The following is a 22,898-nucleotide window of genomic DNA, read 5'->3' on the forward strand; positions in this document are numbered from 1 at the left end:
AGTGAATGATACTCTGTGACTCTGTTCCTAATTATGTATAGCCATATATTAAACAAGTATGATTTCAAATTTCTAAGAAAAACTAGTACATTAGTAGCTCCAATAACTACCAGAATAAACACAACAAATGACATAATATTTAGCCTAAAAATAAATTTAACCTCTTTTCTAAAGTCTTGGGTTCTGTAATTACAGTATTTTGGAATATTCCCAACTTACAGCTTAGGGAAATCACTAAAGTTTTCAAAAGTCCATAGTCAGTTTCACAACGGACGCAGGAGCTTGAGTCAATAGGACTTAGGTTGCACACATTTCCCATTTTACCATCATCTCTGCTTTATAGTAGCAATTGGGGGTATTATGACACCAGTGATTCCCACTTGGGTTTAAGAAGATGTCAGTGATGCCTAGAAAAAACTCTTTTCCTGAGACTGAGTGATTCTTCCCATCTACCTGCCACCTGTTCAAACCACTGCTGAACTATTGGTTTAGATCAGTGAACCAAGCCATGCTCCATTCAGTTGTATCAGAAGGTGCAATCTCCCCTATGCTATATACAAGCCCCAGTTTCTCTGTTATGGCAAAAATCTCAATTTTTATGTTGTGTTGGTATGACTACATCAATGGCAGCAAAAGGAACAGAGAGAATATCAATTGTGAAATATTTGCTTAGAGCTTGCTATGGCTTCTAAAAAGAACCAGCTACTTTTAAAAGCAGATATTGAAATAATTCTATGTCAGGACTCAGAATTTAAATATAACTGAGAAATGCACAGAGGAAGGCATAAAATTATATTTGGTATATGAGGTAAAAGTTGCTTTTTTCCAGCTGTAGATACAGTTCAAGAAGGACAAGGACCTGCTGGAGAGAGTCCAGTGCAGGGCAACGAAGATGATGAAGGGAGTGGAGCATCTCCCTTATGAGGGAAGACTGAGGGAGCTGGATCTCTATAGTTTAGAGAAGAGGAGACTGAGGGGTGACCTTATTAGTGTCTATAAATATATAAAGGGGGAGTGTCACGAGGATGGAGCCAGGCTCTACTCAGTGGCAAACAATGATAGGACAAGGGATAATGGGTACAAACTGGAACACAAGAGGTTCCACTTAAACTTGAGAAGAAACTTCTTCTCAGTGAGGGTGACGGAACACTGGAACAGGCTGCCCAGGGAGGTTGTGGAGTCTCCTTCTCTGGAGACATTCAAAACCCGCCTGGACACATTCCTGTATAACCTTATCTAGGTGTTCCTGCTCTGGCAGGGGGATTGGACTAGATGATCTTTTGAGGTCCCTTCCAATCTCTAGCATACTGTGATACTGTGATACTGCCATGTGAAGTCTCCAAGTACCTGAAATGAGCACATTTTAAAAAGGATTAGTTTTGTGATACTCTATTACTATCTTGCAAACATACCATATAAACACAAAAAAAAAGAGTTAACCTGTTTTCCTGATAGCACAGTCTAAAATTAAGACTTAAAAGTTATGTTTATGGATTCATTTTGAATGCAGTGGTAGTTCACGATGCTTTATTCTCTATTTTTGGTGTTGATCTTTCTTATTAATTATGTTAGAGTTGACTCATAACCTTATAAAAATTGCAGCAATATCCAGTATGGTCATTGAAGAGAGTGAATTCTTTATGAACGTATAGCTCCCAGTTATCTGGACTACTTAGATTACATGACTATGCCACTGAGAAGAGGTGCACAAACCTGGCTTTCTGCAGAGCCTATTTGGTTCTCGCTAGGGTTATAAACTCAATGCAGGACAGACATACCGCTTCCAGACCCTGCTCAGGTCAGAAATCAGTTCTACTGTTCTTCCACAATCCCTAGCACAAGGTGTTAAATACCTAAACATGGTGAACCCAGTTTTGTGAGCTGAGCTTAGTGTTTGCAGGTGTCAGCATAGATCTACATGTAGCTGGTGCTAACAAATCTTCTTAGCACATTCCTCACTAAAGGTGATCCACTCAACTGTCTCAGATTTGGGAGAGCCTGCTACAGTTTCAAAATGCCAGTATAAGCTGCAATAAGGAAAGACCCTTACAGAATTTTATGCTCTGCTGAGACATTAAGAACAAGTAAAATGCTTCCAGGGGACTGGATTCATTTTTGTACCAAGTATTAATCTGAATTTACATACGAACAGACCAATTACAGAACCATGCCAGCTTGGGCAGTATACAAAAACAAAGGGGAATGCTCTCGCTGATTAATTTAACCTCCCACTGAAGCCACATACGTTCTGGCACTGACCTAAGCTAAAGTGCTCATTGGGCAAAACACAAACTTTATATGGATGAAGTCTTCATTCCAAAATAAATATTGACTTATTTTTTGTTTTGTTTACAAAAGGATTGTACATTTTTAGAGCTATTTTTAAAGGTTTCTTCACGAATTGGAAAGTTAACCACAATATCCTCTCCACCCAATAGCCCTCTAGATAAACACCCCACAAACAGCTCACTGTTCTTTGTAATTCTAGTGTGGCAGGTTGCAAACCGATTTTTAAGCTATTATACCAACATCTTTTCCCCACCGACCTGTGTTTTGTTTAACAGAAGGCTAAAGGGCGGAAACTTATGAAGGTAATCTCTTTTCTCTCAAAATATTTATTTTAATATGATTTTAAAATACCAATCTTCTATGAAGATGCCTGCCAATATATGGCAGAAAATGCACCACTCTTCCTCCTCACAACTCTCTGTAGGTGTCTTGAGAGAAGCTAATCATGTTTTAACACTGACCAGTCCTATCAACAGGTGAGGCCAGACAGAATCTTACATTCCTACCTTACTTTTAGTGAGAATTCTTCTATAGAGAAATATCATGTCCTTAAAAAAAACCCAAACTCATCATAGGATGCAACAATAAACATCTCAACTCTGTATTTTATCAAAATGTTTCAATCTTATACTTGAGAGGATCAATTGTGAAGAGAGAGGAAAGGTAACTGTATAATGATTTAATTGTTGAGCTTTCTGTCAAGAACATCACTGAGGATGACAAAGAGGTGATTATACTTCAAAAAGTATAAATATCTTCTTGGAATTACATAAACATTCTCAGGAACATAAATGGATCATAAATAGCTAGATAATCAACAGCATTTTGTATGTGTTAAATTCATACCAGATTGCTACATCTTACTGTGGAGTTAATGCTAGGGCTCTCCTAAGACATCATTCTAAGACACTATTGTTAATATATTCACTCCACAGCAAATTCTCACTGAAAGACAGACAGACAGAAAATCATCTTTCACTGTTACTGCAGTTGCTAGATTTTGCTTACGATATCTGAAAGCAAACTATATGAATAACCCAAAATCAGTAAGTATTAAATCTAGTGTTTGTCCCACTCCCACCTTCCAGCCACTTAATGAACCCAATTTGGTTTTGTATTGTGGCTCTATATGAGACTCTCATTCAGAAGAACACAGTGAAGAACAAATATCCTCAACGATTTAGTAATATTACAAGCTAGACAGTAGGAGAATAATGGCTTTCAGCTAAAATAAAATCGAAACGTTCTGAATAATTATCAAAGGTATCTCTCAGTGGTATACAGCCAAGTCTTTTTGTCTTTCAATATTTTGTTTCAATTCCATACATTTTATTTCAATAAACATGCTTACCTAGCACAACAGCTGAAATTATGGCCATCTACTGAAGTCTTTTAACTTCCTAATAAAGTACATTATTTCAAGAACTTTATCTCTCATGGGTAGAAAAGTACAGCTTTTTATTATTTAAAAGTAAAAAGAGAAATGTGTTTCTAGATTCATAGAAGCCACACAGTGATTTAATCTATCTGTATTCTTTTCAATCTTTTAAATCACTGTAATAAATCAAAACATGTAATTTATATTCTTAAATGTTTATTTACCTAACACCTACTTCCAATGATATTTTGAAATGTAAATATCTTTGAAAATTAACATATACAATTCCTGACTAGCAAAAAAGAAAACAGATTTAACAAGTTTCTGATTGCAGCCAAGCACACTTTCACAGTTATACAGACTAATGCCATTTAAACCTTTACATAAATCTGAGAATAATCAGAAAAGCCATCTCAGAATTACCAGAAGACATTTACTATGTAATTTGACTTCTGCATCTGGACAAGGCCTTGTGCACCCCCAGCTAAAGGAAAGCTACATGAGGGTAAAAGTTCAAATACATTCTCTTACACTTTTGTAATAATGGAATCTTTCTAGCAGTGTTACCCACAATTTTTCAGTATGCTCATTTAACATCTCCTTTGGCTTTTTACTGTTCTTGCTGTAACAACACAAATATTTTTTGATGCGTGACCGCCATCTTTTGGACTTCTACTAATACTACAATTTTCCAAGCCAGTAGATTGAAATGCTGTCTTCACACATTTCATGCTTGTTCCTCAGCAATATCCAGAAGCAAAAAATTTATGCTGTACTTATTATCTATTTGATGTTCATATATACACTTACATCTTACATTATTAAGCATTTGTTATCGAAACACAGTTTTGAAAATGCTTATTTTTTACCTTAGAATATGCATCATAAAACACAAAAGCCCCTATTTCAGGTGTAAGCACAGGCCTATGTGCAAGATTTCCCATACATGATGACTGTAGTAGTGAAGCCTTAGAGAGTTGTATGCTACTGGAACGCTCTTCCTTTCCCTGCTCTCTTTTAGCTATGTTATTGAAAATAAATCCCCCCAGCTCAAGCATTTCAACTTCCAATTTAGCTGTGCCTAGGAAAAGCTGTATTAGTGACTGCATGTTAGTGGAACATGTCATACAAGTGTGTATTCAATCACAGGAATATATGTGCTTTTGCATAAATCCCCTGGCCTAGAGAATCTAAAAATAAAATCAAAGGTACAACGTGCTCAGAACAAGCATTACTGAGTGGCTATGGGATTGCATAACCTAAGCAAGAAGTAACGAAACAATGCTTTTTATCTGTTTCTCTATAAAAGTCATTAAGTGCAGAATTGCCCATTTCACCTCTGTCTGCAGGATGGCAGCTCTTTGCTCTTTAGCTGTGAGGGACTCTTTCAGTACTTCAATATGCTGCTTGCTGTCAGAAAACTGATTTGTGAGGGTCTCCAGCTTTGTCTGCAAGGCCAGCAACTCGGTGTCTTTGCGTGACAGCTCCTGTTTCACCTGACCAATCTGAAAGAAAAGATGGGCAAAGGAAAAAATAATTTATACCTTCCTTAAGAAATAACTATAAATCCACATAACTACTAACAAAGAGTATGATACTCTAAACTTATCACATGGAATTGCGGAGCCTTCAATTATCTTGAATGAAAGGCCAGCAAAAATTTGTGTCATGACCAAAAGATGCAAGGAAAAGAAGAGGGGATCAAAAGTATCAATTTTTCAAGACAGGTTCTTTTAACAGAGACAGTCTGTTCTTAGATATCTTTCAAAGGACTGACCAAAACAACTTACTTAGCAGGGGTAAGTTATTAATGAAGATGAAGCAGAACTGTAGTAAGAAAAATACCCTTACCCTGTGAAATCAGAACAGATGAGATACCTACAGGTCTCTCTCAGAAGCATGTCTGCTTTGAAATGTCAAGCCAGCAAGTTTCTGTCCATCTCTCCATCTAATAATCCAGCCTCATGCTTATAGTGTATGTAAAGACATTTACGTCTCCCATTATTAAAAAACTAGCATTTCAAACTTCTACAAATAACTTTTAATTTATGGAAGCTTCTTAAAGCAGACGCAAATACACATCCAAGCATGAAAACTCTTTGTGGAATTGCACTTTACGGAGGGCAATTTCCTAGATTTAATTTAGTGAATACCAAAATGCTGATTTAACATATATAAGTTGGATTATTGTTTAAAAAGACATGCAGTAAGAAATCTAAAAGTAAAGCACTGAAATGAGATGAAATCTCATTCTGAGTCCCAGCATCAGCCAGGACAATTTTGATGTTAATCTGAAGGAAAAAAAAAATATATATATAAAAAATTAAAGAGGACTGGGAAATCTAAACGTAGACCTATATCCACATTTATAACCAACTTCCTGGTTTGCCTCCGATGTACCTCATTGATTAAAATAGCGATCTCTTTACTTTTACATATTGTATAGCAGAGGTGCACGTATCTCTAAAATGAAACAGTTTTCCCTTTTTTAGCTTGCACAATTTTGTTCAACACCCCTCTACCCCCGAAGTATGTTGTCCAGTGTTTCAAAAAAGAAATTAAAGGACACCTGTCCAGGGCTACCTCCATTTTGGGGAATGTGTCAAGAACAAAATTAAATTGATATAACCTATAATTTTTATTTTTTTTTTAATTAAACACATGTATTAGTAGAAATGACTACGAGGAAAAGCTTGGATAAGTGTGGTTTTATCTTTACAACACTGTTTCAATAAAGGGCAATTAAAGAAAGAAAAATTTTTACTGAACAGTATTAAAATAGCATCAAAAGATGTCATCAAGGACTCCTGTGTTCCAGTGTGAAACAGCATGCATGAGGAGACAAGCAAGAAGGAGAGCAGAAGAAGGACATTTGTCTCAAAAAAAAACTCACACAAACCATTTTTTAAAAAATGGAATAATGGGAAGGAGTATAAGAAGAATCTGATTTATAGAACTATTCAGTAGTTTATTGTTCACTTAGTTCAAACATACTAGGTCGTGTTTTTCATATTTTTATCTTTCAAAGTATATACGTCCACAGAATGATTTCACCACCTATTTAAGATAGACACAAAAATATTGATGCTAGGACCACTATCTCTGCTGTCAGCTACTGGCCAATACAACCCGTTGCACAGTCCTGCTAGGCACAGGAGAATAGCTAGGAAGAGATGAACTATTTTCTGCTAGTTATGTTATAGACTAGTCATGATACTTCTGGAGTAGCTAAACAAAAAAATCATCCTTAAAAAACTTCAGATGGTGAAGTTTTTCAACTAGTAGATACCCTGAATTATAGTAAAGCTTTCTTGAACCAGTTTGGTCTTTCTTTGAAAAGATAAATCCTTTTTGGAGTCATCTCAGACAAGATGTTTACCCTAAATACTTCTGTTTTGGTGAAACACTATTATTTAAACACAAACATATTTTGTTACATAAAAATTTCCCAGTAGCACCCTAAGATCATTCTCTCTAGAAATCCCCATTTCAGAGCTGTAAGCCCACACTGCCAACGTGCTTAAGTTCTTTAGGAAGAATGCAGCGCATACCATTCCAAGTTGCAAGAGAAGTTAAGACAGCATTAAGTGCTCATACTTCTCGGTGAGACACTATGATCACTCAGCAAATGCATTAATTTCACAGCAAAGAAATAACCTAAGTTCATGCTGCTAAAATTAAACTATCATTTTTAAAAAGCGTTCAGCATCCAGCTTTTGTTACTTTTTTGTGAAAAAAACATTAAGAGATTTCAGCACATTTTTAAATTATTTTTGTTCTAGTAGGGAAAGCAAATCTCTTTGGAAGTCTGGCCCCAGAATGGGTGCTGAATACTTTTGAAAAGAGTAAGTTATTGCTAAAACAGCTCATACCGTTAAGGAAACAGTTAACAAAACAAATACAGATGTTCAGCTGAAGAGTGATGTTATGGACACCAAAACCATGTGAACAAAAAGGCAGGCTACAAGGCTGAGCAGGCTGTTAGTTCTACTGTTATACCAAGTCATAAAGAAGGTAAGAGAAGAAAAGCTACCCCAAAGCCAGAGAGCTAGCAAGCCCCAGTGAATGGCCACTGCACACAAAAGATAAATCTTACTGCAGAGACCTCGGCCTGGAGACCAGCCACTCTTTTTTTCAGGTCCTCCCCTTGAGCCTCTTTGGCACTTAGCTCTTCCTTCAGTTGCTCTACCTGTCACGACATTGTTATGCTTTTAAATATTCATCATCTGTCAGCTTCTAGTTAGCCTGTGTCAACCCAAGTAACTAAAAGTAACAAAGAACTGAACAGAAGGATCAACACGGGTCACTCATTTTCTCTTCCATTCTTCATTTAGTCTTCTCAAAAGTTTAATGTCTCTGTAATTTCATACAGGCTGCCAGACAAGAACTTGATTATGAAACAAAGATGTATAGTTATTGTTATGTTTATATATGTCAAGTATGGGGCACTTCACCCAATGCTTTTGAAACTGGAATACACAAGGAACTTCAGACAAGAAAAGGGACTTAAGAGAAACAAAGTTAATTGTCCAGATACAGCCACAGATGACTATACAATACAATACTTAAAAAACAGATGTTGTGCAATTACAAAACAACGTAGGACAGCAAGATATGACTGCAGCTGGCTGTGAGTCAGGAATGAATAGTTATCAAAAAGGAGCAAATTTTCTGCTGGAAAATAAATGAGCAGACAGTTGACAGAAGAGATCCAGGAATGGAGCAGCTGAACAGAACTGTACACCCACAGAGGAAGGGAAGAAGAAGTTGAAGAGTTACTAACAAGGGAAGAAAGAAAGGAGAAAGAATGAAGAAAGAAAGAAGAAAGGATGGAAAGGAGAGGTGCTAAAATTGTCTCTGCATTCATAATTTGAAGGGGGTATGCTTCAATTCCTACAAGCAACTACGTGGGATAAAGGGCGAAAGTATAAAAGAACAGATGTTATCTTGAGATAAATCAGTGAGCTGGCACAAGGGAAGTGGAAGAAAAATACTTATTACATGTTTCTACTTTAAGACAAGTAACACTTCTTGAAGAAACTTTCTCCAGCATTCTTTTTTTGACAAATAATTTCAAGCAGGACAAATGCAGTAGCTTACAGTTCTTCAGTTCCTAGTAATTTTCAGCCTGTGATCCAGGCATTTGTACACTGCTTGCAGGGAGCACACAAAACCTAATTGAGAAAAGCAAGACTGCTCACAATATACTTAAATTTACTGTACAAGGTGGCCTGAATCTTCATTAGAAAATGTTAGGGTCTACTAAAAGACTGAGAAACACTTCTCTGGGAGAAACAAAGAATGAATTCACTTTTGGCTGTAAATGTCAAAGTAGTCAGTGTCCATCTTTATACCTGATAAACAACATTTCTCGCTACTGAATTTGTCCTGCATAAATTAATGCTGGCACTACCACTGTTATAGAATTCTGGTTCCATTACTGGAAGGAGAGTGTAACGGAAAGCCATTATAGTGACAGTCATGCTCCTTTCAGCCTTTACATAATAAAAAGACCTACTAGTTATAGTATAACAGTTGCAAAAAGAAATAATTTGTTTCAGTAGGCTACACTTGAACAGACCAAACGAAAGCTAAAATTATAATGGATTAGCAAAGTTCTAAAGATACTCAAAACACAAAAATCCTTCTGAAATAAAAGAAAATCAGGTGTGACAGTTAAAGCAGAATTTGTGCCACTGGCCATTCTGAACCACCATTACAATATTTTCAAATTTGAACTTAAAATTCTCTTAAATATTTTTAAGTTATTTTAGTGACTTCAAGGCAGAATACAAATAAATTCTGCTTCTCAGGACTTGAATGGGAACCCAGACTGTAACTCCTTATTGAAGTATGAAAATTTCTCTCCGCTGGTTGCTAAGCTCAGCTTATCTCACTAGTCTCATTTGCTTTCTCAGTACCTTATTTTTCATGAATTTGGAATGACTACGGTACACCTCCATTTGCTTCATTTCCTCTTCACGTTCTTCTGTGCTCAGAGCTCCATTTGACTTCAACATCTGAATCTCCTCTTCCAAATCCCGGAGGCCACGCTCCATGGAAGAAATTTTTGAATCCTGAAAATGGTTAGAAGAGAGAGATAAAGATACACAGTCAGATGATTTGTTAACATACCACTGGAGTAAAAAATAAAGGAAATAGTTTGTTGAACATGTACCTACCTGCCCTTGAAATTTACTCCTGAAGTTCCTAAAGAAATCAGCCTACACCTCTTTACACAGCATCTGCCTGAGTGCTCAGGTACTCATTTTTCAGTATTTTATACCTTCCAAGGCAAGCAAGAGTTTAGTACTGAAAGAAAACATGGCTAGGGGCATGGACTCAGTATATAATAAATAAATAAACAGGAGGAAAGGTTGCCTTGTAATGCAAAGCCAATATAAACCAGAGAAATTTAATTCTAATTGAATTAACAGTCACAGCAAAATGTGACTGCAAGAATGACAAAAAATGGGTTTGTGCTATTAGTGGTTAAAGTGGCATCACAAATTGAGGACATAAAAAGCAGCATAAGCAAAAAAAAAAGATGCGATAATCTAGTTTTGGGTGGACAATTAGCTTTGAGTGGATAAAGCAGTAGAGGATCCTTCAAGTATTCTGGCTCATGTATACAACATATAAAAAATTTCCATGGATAAAAAAAAAATACATCTGGAAAAATAAAAAAGTCAATCTACCATTATTCTCATAGTTTTACAGAACGATCAGAGGTTTTCAATCTACTTGGTTTACTGCATCTTTAGAAGTTTTATGTGTTAGGAACAACAAGAACAGGCTCAAGCAGCACAAAGAGCTTCATACATGCTCATGAACATAGATATGTATTTCTAAGTTGTAGCCTCTTCAAGCAGAGTATTTTTTTATTTAATTTCTCAAAAATATTTAGTCTTTCCTGAAATATAGGTAGGATTTGAAACTATGCTTCATTCTTTTGCAGCCCAAGCCTTCATTTTTTTTTGTGTTGAATAATCAAAGCACAGCTGAAAAGAAACAAAAGCCTGAAAAGATTTTAATGTATAGGTTTTCACTCATGAGGTAAGATTTCTCTAAAGGACCATCATGAAGATACAGTCGGATCTCCCGCTTAAGTTTTGATGCTTAAGTTAAAATTAGTAAAGCAGGCTTATGCAACAAAAAAACTAGAGAGGTGGTAAGGTGAAGCATTATGTTCTAATATACAGCAGTATTTCGTTTCAGCACTCACATCACTTCTCAGAAGTAACAGTGTTTCTCTTTTGATAGTAAAGACAGCTTATTGTTACCAGATGGTCAATTAGTTTTCATTACTACGGACCACAAAGCTGACTAATAAAAGAAAAAGGGCAAATGAATGCCTCCAGGGTAGAAAGATGGGAAATGACTATGGAAAACATTGAGATGGAATGGAAAGAGTTGGAAGGGAAAAAAAGGAAGGAAAATAAAAGAAAAAGACATAGATAAAGGAGGGAGATAGGGGAGATATGAAAATGGAAGAGAATAGTTTGCAAAGATAGTTTCTATTTTTTTAACTGTATTTGCCCAAACCCTGTCTGAGGTACTTTATGGACCATACAGTATGAATCACGATTGCATAAAGCTGTGTAAACCACAGACTCCACTTGTGGCTTCAGAGCTCTTGGCAAATTGCCATTGTTCCATTAGATACCTGAGAATGCAATCACAAAGATGTCTAGAAAAGTTAAGTTTAGGATGACACAAAGACATCTTCCTAGCTACATGACCCATTTTAAGTGGGTTTTCAGTTTGCAAATGGCTAATTTTGTTGACACACAAAATGCAAAGCAGTATTTTGAATGCTGACATTATAAAAAGAAAGTAACCCAAACATTATAAAGACCTATTAATCCATCATTTCCAACCTTGTAATACAATGGACTCCTGCCTAACCGAAATAAAACTGTATATGCTGCTGCAGGCAGACAGAAGGCAGGTTTCTATTGCGTCATGAAGCAGCTCTGTCTCTTCACTCATCAATAATAAAAATAATAGATAATAAACCAGTATTAAAATAGACTTGTTTTAAATTAGAAGACTGATAGAACTAGATGGTATTTGGTAGAGTCACCTTTCATATGAAAAACCTGTTTTTCAGAGAAGGTTTTTCAGAGAACAAACTCTACTGTATGCAATTATTTACCTTCATCTCAATAACAGTTTGCAGAGCCTTTGTCTTGGCTGTGTCAGGAGCATTTTCAAATCGACGATGAATTTCCTGTATCAGCAGAAAAGAAAGCAAGAATTAGCCTAATGGCACTTTGTCCCATGTACCAAACACAAACAAAATTATTATCAGCTTCTCTTTCTAATACATGGCACAGTATGTATTAGAAAGGAAAAAAAAAGGAAAAAAAAAAAAAACAACAAAAAACTAAACCTGTTTTCCCTAACTTCAAAATTCATGTACCTGAAAACAGAACAATTCTGAAGATGATTCTTTAAGCTTAAAAAGGTGAAGAAAGATCCAAGAGTGAAAAGTATCCTATTCTGAAGTGCCTGAGCTTCTGCTAAATGCAGTAAGTTTTATGCCCAGCTGTACCTGTCACATAAGTTGTACAGCCATCCAAGACTGTTATTGTAGGATAAAATGAAACAGCTTGATAAAAGAAATTAAAACAAATTCTTGTTAACTTTTAGAAACTGAATAAACAAAAGATACAAAGGTAAAAAAATAACATGCCAAAAGTCTATTTTGAATAACGTATTTATAGAACCGTAGAATCTTTTAGGTTGGAAAAGACCCTTTCTTTTAGTAGTTCAATTACGTATTAGATGATTTTCACTTGTGCAGACATGGTCTCTGACCTGAGAACATAAAAGCAATTGCTACTAGAGAAATGGAATAAATGGAATACACAGCAGGAGAACAGCATGTCACTAAAGAGATGCTGACACAACAGTGTCTGCTTTTTACATTGCACAGTGTTTTCCCAAATAGAAAATTATTCTAAGCTTTTTCTTTGGAAGTGCCTGTAGCCCCACTGTCTGAAGTGATGCCTGGCACTTCGACAAAGGAAATGTCCTACTTCTATCATCTTAACTAATTCCATTGTGATTTGGATGACATAACCTGCTAAAAACAACACCTCCCACCTCTTGGCTGCACAGTAAGGACTTAATTTTGGCAACATGCCTAGGATTCTAAACAGCCTAAAAACAGGGCTACTGGCAGACTGAACCTTGCTAAAACACATATTTAGGTGTGGCTGCTGAATGCAGTGCATAGATATCCTTCTTAATTGTGAAATACAGGTTACACATTTATCTTTCAGTGGCAGAATGGAGAAATACCAATATGTCATACCTCTAATATATTCGTATTGATCAAGAACACACACCACACAGGTGAATGAAAATTCTGAACTTTGCACAATAATTAAAAATGTAGGGCCACACACAAATATCAGAATCAGAAAAATACAAAAATATTCTTTCATTCCTTGCAAGTCAGGCTTTCTGATAAAGTAACAAAGCATTATTCCTTTCTTCTGCTTTCACACATAAGAAACTTTCACATGTAACTGATACTGTTCTGCAACAGATTAGTAAACTTCAGCATCTTCTTACCTTTAAATGCAACTGAAATTATTTTAACAAGGGTGGCTCAAATATATATATAGTGTTTTAATGATATGTTCATTAATTCCTTTACTTCAAAAAAAAAGAAAAAAAAAGGGAAAAAAACTACTTGTTCCCCAGTTATGTGCATCATGCATGCTTTTCACTGCTAATTATCATTACTATTAAAAATACACGATATTTGTTTCTCAGTTTAGCCAGTGGGAACTTCTAGCCACCAGATATCATCACAACATTGTCAAGAATATTGAAAAATGCTCTATAATCCCTTTTTTGTTCCCAGTTTGATGCTTTAATACCCCATTATTACAAGCTAGTAGTTTCTACAATTCTTTGACATGAACAAGAAAAGCTGCAGGTGGAGAGACACCTAGCTACCCATTTGGCACTAGTGTTTACACTACAGTTATACTGTGCCCTCTCTGTCTACAGTTTCAAAATGATATTGATATACTGAAGAGAGTTCAAAGAATGACTGCAGGAGCATAATCTGGGGTGGAGAAAGGAGGAACCAAAACAAATTTATTGTGCAAATTGATCACAACTTTAAAGTACTTTCACAGGCAACAAAACCTGAAAATGGGTCGTTCTGTCCAAAAATACTTTTAAGATTCAGTAACTAGAAACTGAAGGCTAGAAACAGTCAGAAGTTTTAAACAATGGGGCCACCTTAACCAGAGTGGGAGTTGATACTTCACCACTATCAATTTGTAACCAAGAATAGCTATCTTCCTTTAAAAACAAAACACGACAAAACCCTACTTCAAAACCATATATAAACTAAAGGTATGAATCATATTACACCTGCCAAGTAGCTCTGCAAGGGACCACAGTACCTCTGTGAGAAACAATACTGTAATTTTCTAGTCAGCATAACTACACAGAACAGGTGATAAAACATACTAAGAACACTGAATATGTAAAGAATAGCTGTGATAGAATGATTCTAATACACCATAAATAAGAACAAATTCTGTGGGGATTTTTCTTGACTAAGGAACACCAAAAGAATTGAAAATGATACAACATAGTTTAGAATTGAGGGAGTCCTCAATATTTATCAGTATCAGCACTATTGCTTAAAAATATTAATAAATTATACACATACATAATAATGAGGGGAAGAATTTAATCAGAAACATTTTCTTCCTTCATAACCTGGCCATATTATTAATTGTTATTCCCACAGTTATTCCTGCCTTCGATTTTGCATGGGATTTAGAATAAATGTGAAGGTGCACTTTTTAAGCAATGGTGTTTTTACAGTTGAGTAGTGTGCTTAAAAATACAGCAATTTATCTCTCAGTAGCACCACAAGATAAGCACTTTCCAAAGCAAAAACAGACATGCCTTCCATTTCCTGCAAAACCTACATAATGAGGAAGCACGTGCCACACTGAAAATAGAAAAATATGCTCTCATACATTAATTTCTTAACAAAAAAAAAGAAAAAAAAAAGAGAGACAAAAAAATATGTGCAACTAAAACCCGAGCTGTAATCCTGATTTTTTTTTTTTTTTTAATTTTAACTGGCATACCTATTTAATTGCAACAAATGTAAATCTTACAAGCAAAGTAAAATTTCACAAGCATCCTTCAGTTCAGTGTTAACTCTCGTTATTAATGTTAGGAATTATTTAATAAATCTATAAGATCAATTTAATTTTTAATTCTGGTTAAGGACAAATCATCTCTGACTAACCTGATTTTCTTTTACAGTGAAGTAAATGACTGTGGTCAAATGGTGAACAGTGGGTGCTGCATGTCCTTCATCATAGCTTTCAAACATCCCCGAGACCAAATTGGTGAGATACAGACTGAATGAGTGGTTAAAAGGTGGGTGGACAATTAGCTGGACTGTCAGGCTCAAAGCCTGGTGATCAGCATTATGAAGTCCAACGTGTAGCTGCTTGCTACTGACAACCCTCAGAGGCTGATACAGTGGCTAATATTGTTCAGTGCCCTATCACAGAACATAGAATAGTTAGGGTTGGAAAGGACCTTAAGATCATCAGGTTCCAACCCCCCCGCCATGGGCAGGGACACCTCACACTAAACCATCTCACCCAACGTTCTGTCCAACCTGGCCTTGAACACTGCCAGGGATGGAACATTCACAATTTCCTTGGGCAAACCATTCCAGTGCCTCACCACCCTTACAGTAAAGAACTTCCTCCTTATATCCAATCTAAACTTCCCCTGTTTAAGTTTTTACCTGTTACCCATTGTCCTGTCACTGCAGTCCCTAATGAAGAGTCCCACCCCAGCATCCTTATAGGCCCCCATCAGATACTGGAAGGCTGCTATGAGGTCTCCATGTAGCCTTCTCTTCAGACTCAACAGCCCCAACTTTCTCAGCCTGTCTTCACATGGGAGGTGCTCCAGTCCCCTGATCATCCTCATGGCCCTCCTCTGAACTTGTTCCAACAGTTCCATGTCCTTTTTATGTTGAGGACACCAGAATTGTACACGATACTCCAAGTGAGCCGTTAATGATCTGAAAGATGGGACAGGTGGCACCTTCTGCAAGTTTTCAGATTACATGAAATTTGGGGAAGACATGATTTGGGAATAAGCAGCGTGCCCTTGCTGCGGTTAAAAAAAAAAAAACAAAAAAAACCCAAGAAAAAACAGTGGAAGAGCAGAGGATGAGAGAACTGAGTTTCTTCAGTTGAACAGAAAAGAAGGCTTGGGGGGATTCTCAATGCCCTCTGTGGCTATCTGACTGGAAGCTGTAGAGATGACAGAGACAAAAAGTCTTTTCAGAAGTGCACAGCAGAAGGATGATGGGCACCAGGCAAAAGCTGCAGCACAGAAAATTCTGAATCACTAATACAGAAAAGATTTTACCAGAGAGCAACCAAACACTGGACCAGGTGCCTAAAGAGGTTGTGAAATCCCCATTAATTGAAATTGCTGATTTGAACAGAAGGTTGTATGAGATGACCACTGGGAGAGCCCTTCAAAACGTGTGACTCATTTATATAAATACCTTCACTACCTGGGACCTGAAGGTGACTGGGTAGTACTTCTTAGCTTCAGCATTTTAACCAGTATTTATCAGAAAGTGCTCAATACGAGTAACTTTAAATTCTATTTCAGAAACACATAAAACTGAACTTAAAATTTATGTATAATATGAGTCCTGTATAATTTATCTCACCATTATTAGAGTTTTGCTATGTAACAAAAACACAGTTACACAAGTTTGGAGCCAATAATCACAGTAGCTCCTCCAGAAATTATTTCTGTATTTTTCTATTTGTCATTTTCTGCATTTGCAAACACAATCAACATAATTTCTTGAAAAATAAATTGATTATATTAATAAAGAGCAAAACTTGGAAAGATTTGCTGAAAATCTCACACACATGCAGGGTACCAGCTGCTCTAAAGCTCAGTTAGCCCTGGGTAGAGAAATTCATCTCCACGGTTTGCAATTTTATGGATACATTCAGACAGTGATTTCTAAATCCAACCAAAACCTCACATATTAGCAGAGTTAAGTTTGTTAACAGAGGCATCATCTAAAGTGAAAATTAAAACCCAGCTTCCAGTTCACCTCAGTATTCCAATCAGCAAAAGATAAAAGCAAAATCCCTCAAAACTTCAGCATTAGAGTCAAGGCAAGATAAAGATGAGAGACCAATTCAAACCATCCTATTAGTTTTAATAGCATGTCATTGTGTTCAAGTCTGACAGAAGTGTGACTCCAAAAGCTAAAGAAAAAATTAAAAATTAAAAAACTTAACATTAGAATCCTAATCATGTAGAACTTTATTTACGTATTATTAGTTCTTCATTCTTCCATTCCTCCCTCTTATTTAAGGTGCAAAAGCATGTATTTTCTATTTGAATTAGATTCCAACTTCTTAATAGCATTTTGTTTTCTTTTTTTTTTTTTCTACTGCAAAGTTTTACACTTGCAGAAATAAAATTCCACAAATTTCATGTTTACTGAAGAGAAGTGCAGGATAAAGGATAACATTAATATCTCCAAGGAAAGTACATCAGTCAGGAACAGAAAAGGCAAAAAACTCAATTTTTTTAACTCATCAGAATGATATCTCCTAGTATGATAGTAGTAAGAGCTCCAGTTACTAAATCTATCTACTCCAGAAACCTAAAAATTCTCCCGAAAAGTGTGCCTTATTTATGTTGGAAAACCTTGGAACAGGACAAAAGTGTTCTTTGAGGTAACTCTAATTGCTCCAATTAAAATTTCTAAAACTTTCTTTGAGCCTAGGGCAGCAAAGGGTAAGAATTATAGCACATGCATGGAAAAAGAACTTCTTTGCAAAACTTGTCACAGATAATTAAAAACTGGTCAGATAAAGCAAACAACCTTTCTCTTCACTGGACACTGCTCAGCAGTACTCTGATGGTATGTTTAGATGGCACATCCATCCTTTCTTACTGAGCTCCTTGCTGCTGCTGTTTGGCCATCACAGTATCAAGTTTGATAACCTAAAACTAAGTCAAGTATACGTACATTATAGCCTAATAAAAGCCTGTTCACTGCTTGTCTTACCCTAAGTGGAGACATAATAAAGAATGCTCACAGATATTTAGTGTTACTTCCTAGAATAAAGTGAGCACTGTTTGATTCAAAATAGCTACAAACAGGAACAAGTTCTTGTAATAAGGCCATACTAGATGACTGCAATACAGTTCACAAACAGGACTTTGTGGAGTTGCCATTTCAACAAACACAGAAGATGAAAAGAAACAATAGCTTTTTCTGCCACAGCCTCTTTCCTTAAGTTCACTGTAAATGTGTGCCCTTATGAATGACCCATTTCAGTGACCGCTTTACATACAAAACCACCCTTTATTAGTTATGCATTACATGCCTAACTCCTTAATTCAGTTTTGCACTCAGCTGTAGTAAAAATCCATCCCGTCTGAATGGGCCCAATTATTAAAAAAATAATTTAAAAACATCAAACCTGTAATGTACTACCAAACACGGGTTCTAGGACACAAAGCGGAAAGCTACTATTAGTTCTTTCCTTGTTCCACACCACTGTAACATTCAAACCTTGAACTTAGAACTGACTTCTGAAGAAACTTGCTAGGTAAAGAGTTTCTTTCTGTTTCCAAATAAAAGGCAATAGTCAGACATCTGTCCCAGTTCAGGGAATAACTGTCTAATTTTGTCTATCAAATCTTTATGCTGAACTATGTTGACATTCTATTACACTAATATTTCGATGAACACCTCACCCCACCTTCAGTACCTGCTTAGCCTCAAAGTTTGAGCCAACCACTCCCTTTTCCCATGAGAATGCTGCAGCTACAAGATCAGTAAGCAGATGGTTAGGGCCGTGTACATTATCAGGACTCAGTTACACAGGACATGATGGGATTGAAGGCTTCATAGGTGTATTGGGTAGATACCACTAAATACCACTAAGCATCTGGCTAATGAAAAGAAGAGAATACATTTAGGAACTTCCCTTCATACATCCTTAGTTCTTATGATTTGAGACATCAAAGTGAATCTCTGCCTGGGCAGGAGAAATGCAGTGGTGTATCAGTATATCTTGGAGACTCCAATTAGTATATGCCATAGGACTACTCTGAACAAAGATGTATTCAGCTTTCAGACCATGTACGTCCAGCAGCAGCCCTGAGACAAACAGGTCATCAGACAACTACTGCTGTAAAGTCTGTGCTGATATCCCTTGTGAAGGAGTAAGGAAACAGGACAACCCTCCCAAAGATGTTTAGCAAATACCTAACAATAACAGACAGACAGCAGCTCCTTTTTGCTCCCTGTGGGTAGAACCAATACAGATAGTTTTGCTTTTCTCCTTTCTTCTAGGCAGATGAGAAATTTGGCCTAAGCTTTCTTCTCCAAAAATATATTCCTAAAGACAGACAGTAACAAACAAATTGAGAGAAAGCTTTAACCAAGTTGGTGTAATAATGTTGGACTGTCCTTACCAATCATACTTTGCCCATAGTACTCCATGTGTCTAGAACACCAGATGTGGATACAATCCACACCATATCATGCCATAACTTGCACTGACTTTTGGTCTATTACTCTGTTTAGCTGAGAAAAATGTTATCTCTATTCAGTGCATTAAAATGAAGGGGGAGAGCAGGGAGGTTGTAAAAAAGAGCACAGCAAGCTTCAATATCTTGAGACCTATGTGCTGTCACTGCCACCAGTGATAATCTTGCAACAGGTGAGTCTGGAACAATAAGGTGGCAGTTAATGTAACTTGGAAGCTATTCTGGAAGCTGTAGTCCAGTTGCTGAATTTCATCAAGCATTTCTTGCTGGTATGAGAGTAATTTTGTTTCTGAAAGTTAAGTTTAGAATATCAACAATACCATGAATCATTTTCACTAAGATTTAAGAGGAGGTATTCAAAATAGCAACCATCTTTTTATAAGCTAGGAAGCTGAAGCTTGTTTTCTAGGGTAGAGGAATGTGATGCAGTCACATTATCATCTGCTGAAGCCAGGGCATCCAGATTCATGTCTGTGTTCAGATGTTCAATGAAACATCTAATTTCTCATTATTTTGTGTTAATGAGAGACTGTCCTCTCTATCAGTGAGTTAGCAAATACATCTTATATTGGATACAGGATCTTTGCTATGGGCTTGTAAGGAAAGATTGCTTGAGTTCCCCAGAATTCAGGACATTTTGGAAAAGCCCAAGAGCGTCAAATAGCTTATGAAGATATCTCTTACTAACTGCAGGAGAATCCATTTCATAACCTGGATATGGGAGACTGAGTCAGTGCTCTGGGAGATGATCAAAGATATGCACTATCTTCTATACAAAGAAATTTGAGTAGCATTGGACATTTCAGTCTGGAAAAAGAGAAAACTTGGAAGAGATATGACAAATCTAAAATTGTGAGTGGCACACGGTCTTGCTGGCAACCATCCATCATTCCCTGTGTCATCCAGTGCCAGAACAACAGGCTGTGAAGGAAGCTACTGGGAGACAGGTTCAAATTTAAAATAAATGAGACAGTATTTTTTCTGCAACAGAGTAGGCCTGTAAAGCCGCTTACCAAATGATGCTGCAGCTGCAAAAGCTTACACAGCTCAAGAAGACACTGACTGTGTACTCAGATGGCAGATCCATGGAGGATACTAAACTGACAAACCACAAAAAGTTCAAGAAAACTCTCATCGGTAAAGAGTTGGGGAGACGGGAGAGCACTACAGAGATGTATTGTGCTTGACTTGTTCTTACCCCTTCCTGGGTGTCTGCATATGGCCATTAGATGAAAGAGAATGCTGGACTAAAAGGATCATTGACCTGAACCAATACAGCTATTCCTTGGTTATGATCTTAGTAGAACCACAAGTGCGGGCTCTCTAAGATTTTCTTTTCCTTAGGAAATTAGTGCAATCTTTAGTACAATCACAGTAAAAGTGATACGTGCAGAAATCAGTGAATTTACATTTAATTTTCAAGGTCAGATTGCTGGCCACTACACCTGTACTGTCTGTCTGAGAAATCATCTGATGACCTTGAGTCTCAACATCATGCTTTGAATTACGTGCAGGCTTCAGAGTTCAAAAAACAGATGGATATCTTTTTGCTTCAAGATGCAAATCTTTATTATTATCCCCAGGAAATAATTTTACCAGAAGTCTAGCGCACGCATAAAGTCAGAAACAGCACTAGCAGATTCTGTCATCTCAGAACTTGCTTTAACAAAGATGGTCAAAACACTATTAAAGTTTTTCTCAGTTTTTCTAATGTGTTAGAACATGAAGTATAAATGCTGACCTCCCAAGCACATGAAAATCCCTTTGAGATACTAATGCTTCCTTTAAAACGAGTATTTAAAGAAGAGTTTAGCATGCCTTTCTAGATACTGAGAATGCTAGATATAGAACCATCAAGATTGAGTTCAAGGCAGCTCAAAAAATTCCACAGTTCATATCTGGTGCAGCAAAAGGCTAAAATAACCTAACACTATGGAAATACAGATAAACACAGAAGATTAGCTTGAGGAGAGTGACGCAGACACACATAAGAGGTTCTGCACAGAGACAACTTCCAAGTGTGGAACAGGGATAGCTACTCTGAGCCAGACCCTGCAGAGCAGAGCAACTTGGTGCTCATGATGTTAGATGCAGTCAGCCACAGTCCAGAAATATCCCCTGATTTTCTCCAGTCTCCTGGACCCTCAAGCATGAGACCTGAGCTTCATGCAGACAAGCCTGACTTTAGTTAACTCAGTCTAGCCCAGAGCTCAAGGACAGCACAAGGGTTCTAACCAAACCCTTCCTGATGTGACCCAATTCCAAATAATTTGATATCTCTGCACATGGCACCACGTTTTCGAGACTACTAGGGTGCTCAGCTTTAAGGCTGGATCCCACACTGTATCGATAGCTTAAGCTACAAATTACAGCATACGCAGCTTACCCTTCTCAATGCATTAGAGCTGGGTCAGCATCGAGGATTAATTAAAGTGTTAGATAAACAGCACTTGATTTTTTAAACTCAGTAAGTCATCTCTACCTTCTCCAGGGAATTTTACACCACAAAGACTAGGATTTAAATAACTGATGATTTCCAGATATGTGTGAATGAAACAAGAATTCTTATCTCTCAACATCTACTCATCAGTAGCAGAAACAAATGTAAGAGCATTCCTAAAAAATTACACAGCTGCTGCCAGCTTTTCATTTATGTTGCTGGACTTAAAGCAGAAACAAATGGAAGCCATTTGGGGCACTTCCTGAAATAGATACAAGAATTGGAACAGAATTATCATTGGTTGCTAAATAAAGGAAAAACTAGTGTAGAAACTCTGGAACCATATTATCTTCACTCCAGACACTCAAGAGATTACTGCTCTAAAAAAAAGAAATCTGGCCTAAATCTGTCTCAGAAATGTAATGGGCCCTAGCTTTTCTTATATAAATGCTTGCAAGAGCACAAGTACAATGGGTCAGGGCATGTAAAACATATGAATAAGGGGTATTAAGAAGTATGTATTTTGTTCCAGTACTTAAAGAAGGGTACAAGAAAGCTGGAGATGGACTTGTTACAAGGGCCTGTAGTGGGAATAGCTTTAAACTGAAAGAGAGTTGATTTAGATTAGATATTAGGAAGTTCTTCATTATGAGAGTGGTGAGGCACTAGACCAGGTTGCCCAGAGAAGTTGTGGATGTCCCATCCCTGGCAGTGCTCAAGGCCAGGCTGGACGGGGCTTGGAGCAACCTGGTCTAGTGGAAGGTGTCCTTGCCCATAGCAGGGGGTTGAAAACGGATGATCTTTAAGGTACCTTCCAACCCAAACCAATCTATGATTCTGTGATTGATGTGTTGCAAATACTCATCTCAAAAACTCTGTGCCTGACCTCGCTTCCCTGCATTCTGAGGGAGGTGGCTTAATTCCTGTCAGGCTTTCTAAAAATGTTGAACCATGAAGTAGACTTACAATGCCCAAAACAGGCCATCAGATTCACACACACACATATTATACATACATGCATAGCTATCAATTCATGCCTTCAATCTACAGATGTATAATCTTTACAGAAAATTTTACGATTAGTGAATACACGCTTATACATACCTGCGTACGTACACAATACATGCTGAATTACTAGCTTTTTAGAAGTTAATATTAGAACACTTTAGA

The 22,898-nt window shown here is 36.9% G+C and overlaps 1 protein-coding gene across 3 annotated transcripts in view; it reads right to left on the reverse strand.

The window, feature by feature from the left end:
- The window catches only part of ERC1 (ELKS/RAB6-interacting/CAST family member 1), a 290,910-nt gene that overhangs the window by 198,071 nt on the left and 69,941 nt on the right, over positions 1–22,898 (reverse strand). For 2 of the 3 annotated variants that reach the window (XM_057428028.1, XM_057428027.1), the window contains exons 4-7: positions 11,826–11,900; positions 9,589–9,744; positions 7,773–7,856; positions 5,005–5,172 (exon numbers count right to left, since the gene is read on the reverse strand). In XM_057428028.1, coding sequence (XP_057284011.1) covers positions 5,005–5,172; positions 7,773–7,856; positions 9,589–9,744; positions 11,826–11,900 — 483 coding nt within the window. The remainder of the gene's footprint in view (positions 1–5,004; positions 5,173–7,772; positions 7,857–9,588; positions 9,745–11,825; positions 11,901–22,898) is intronic. The other variant, XM_057428029.1, reaches the window with a different exon arrangement.

This window comes from Pezoporus wallicus, unplaced genomic scaffold, assembly GCF_028554395.1.
Source record: "Pezoporus wallicus isolate ANWC-B61680 ecotype Strahan unplaced genomic scaffold, APGP_CSIRO_Pwel_v1 contig_2908, whole genome shotgun sequence".
Classification (NCBI taxonomy): domain Eukaryota; kingdom Metazoa; phylum Chordata; class Aves; order Psittaciformes; family Psittacidae; genus Pezoporus; species Pezoporus wallicus.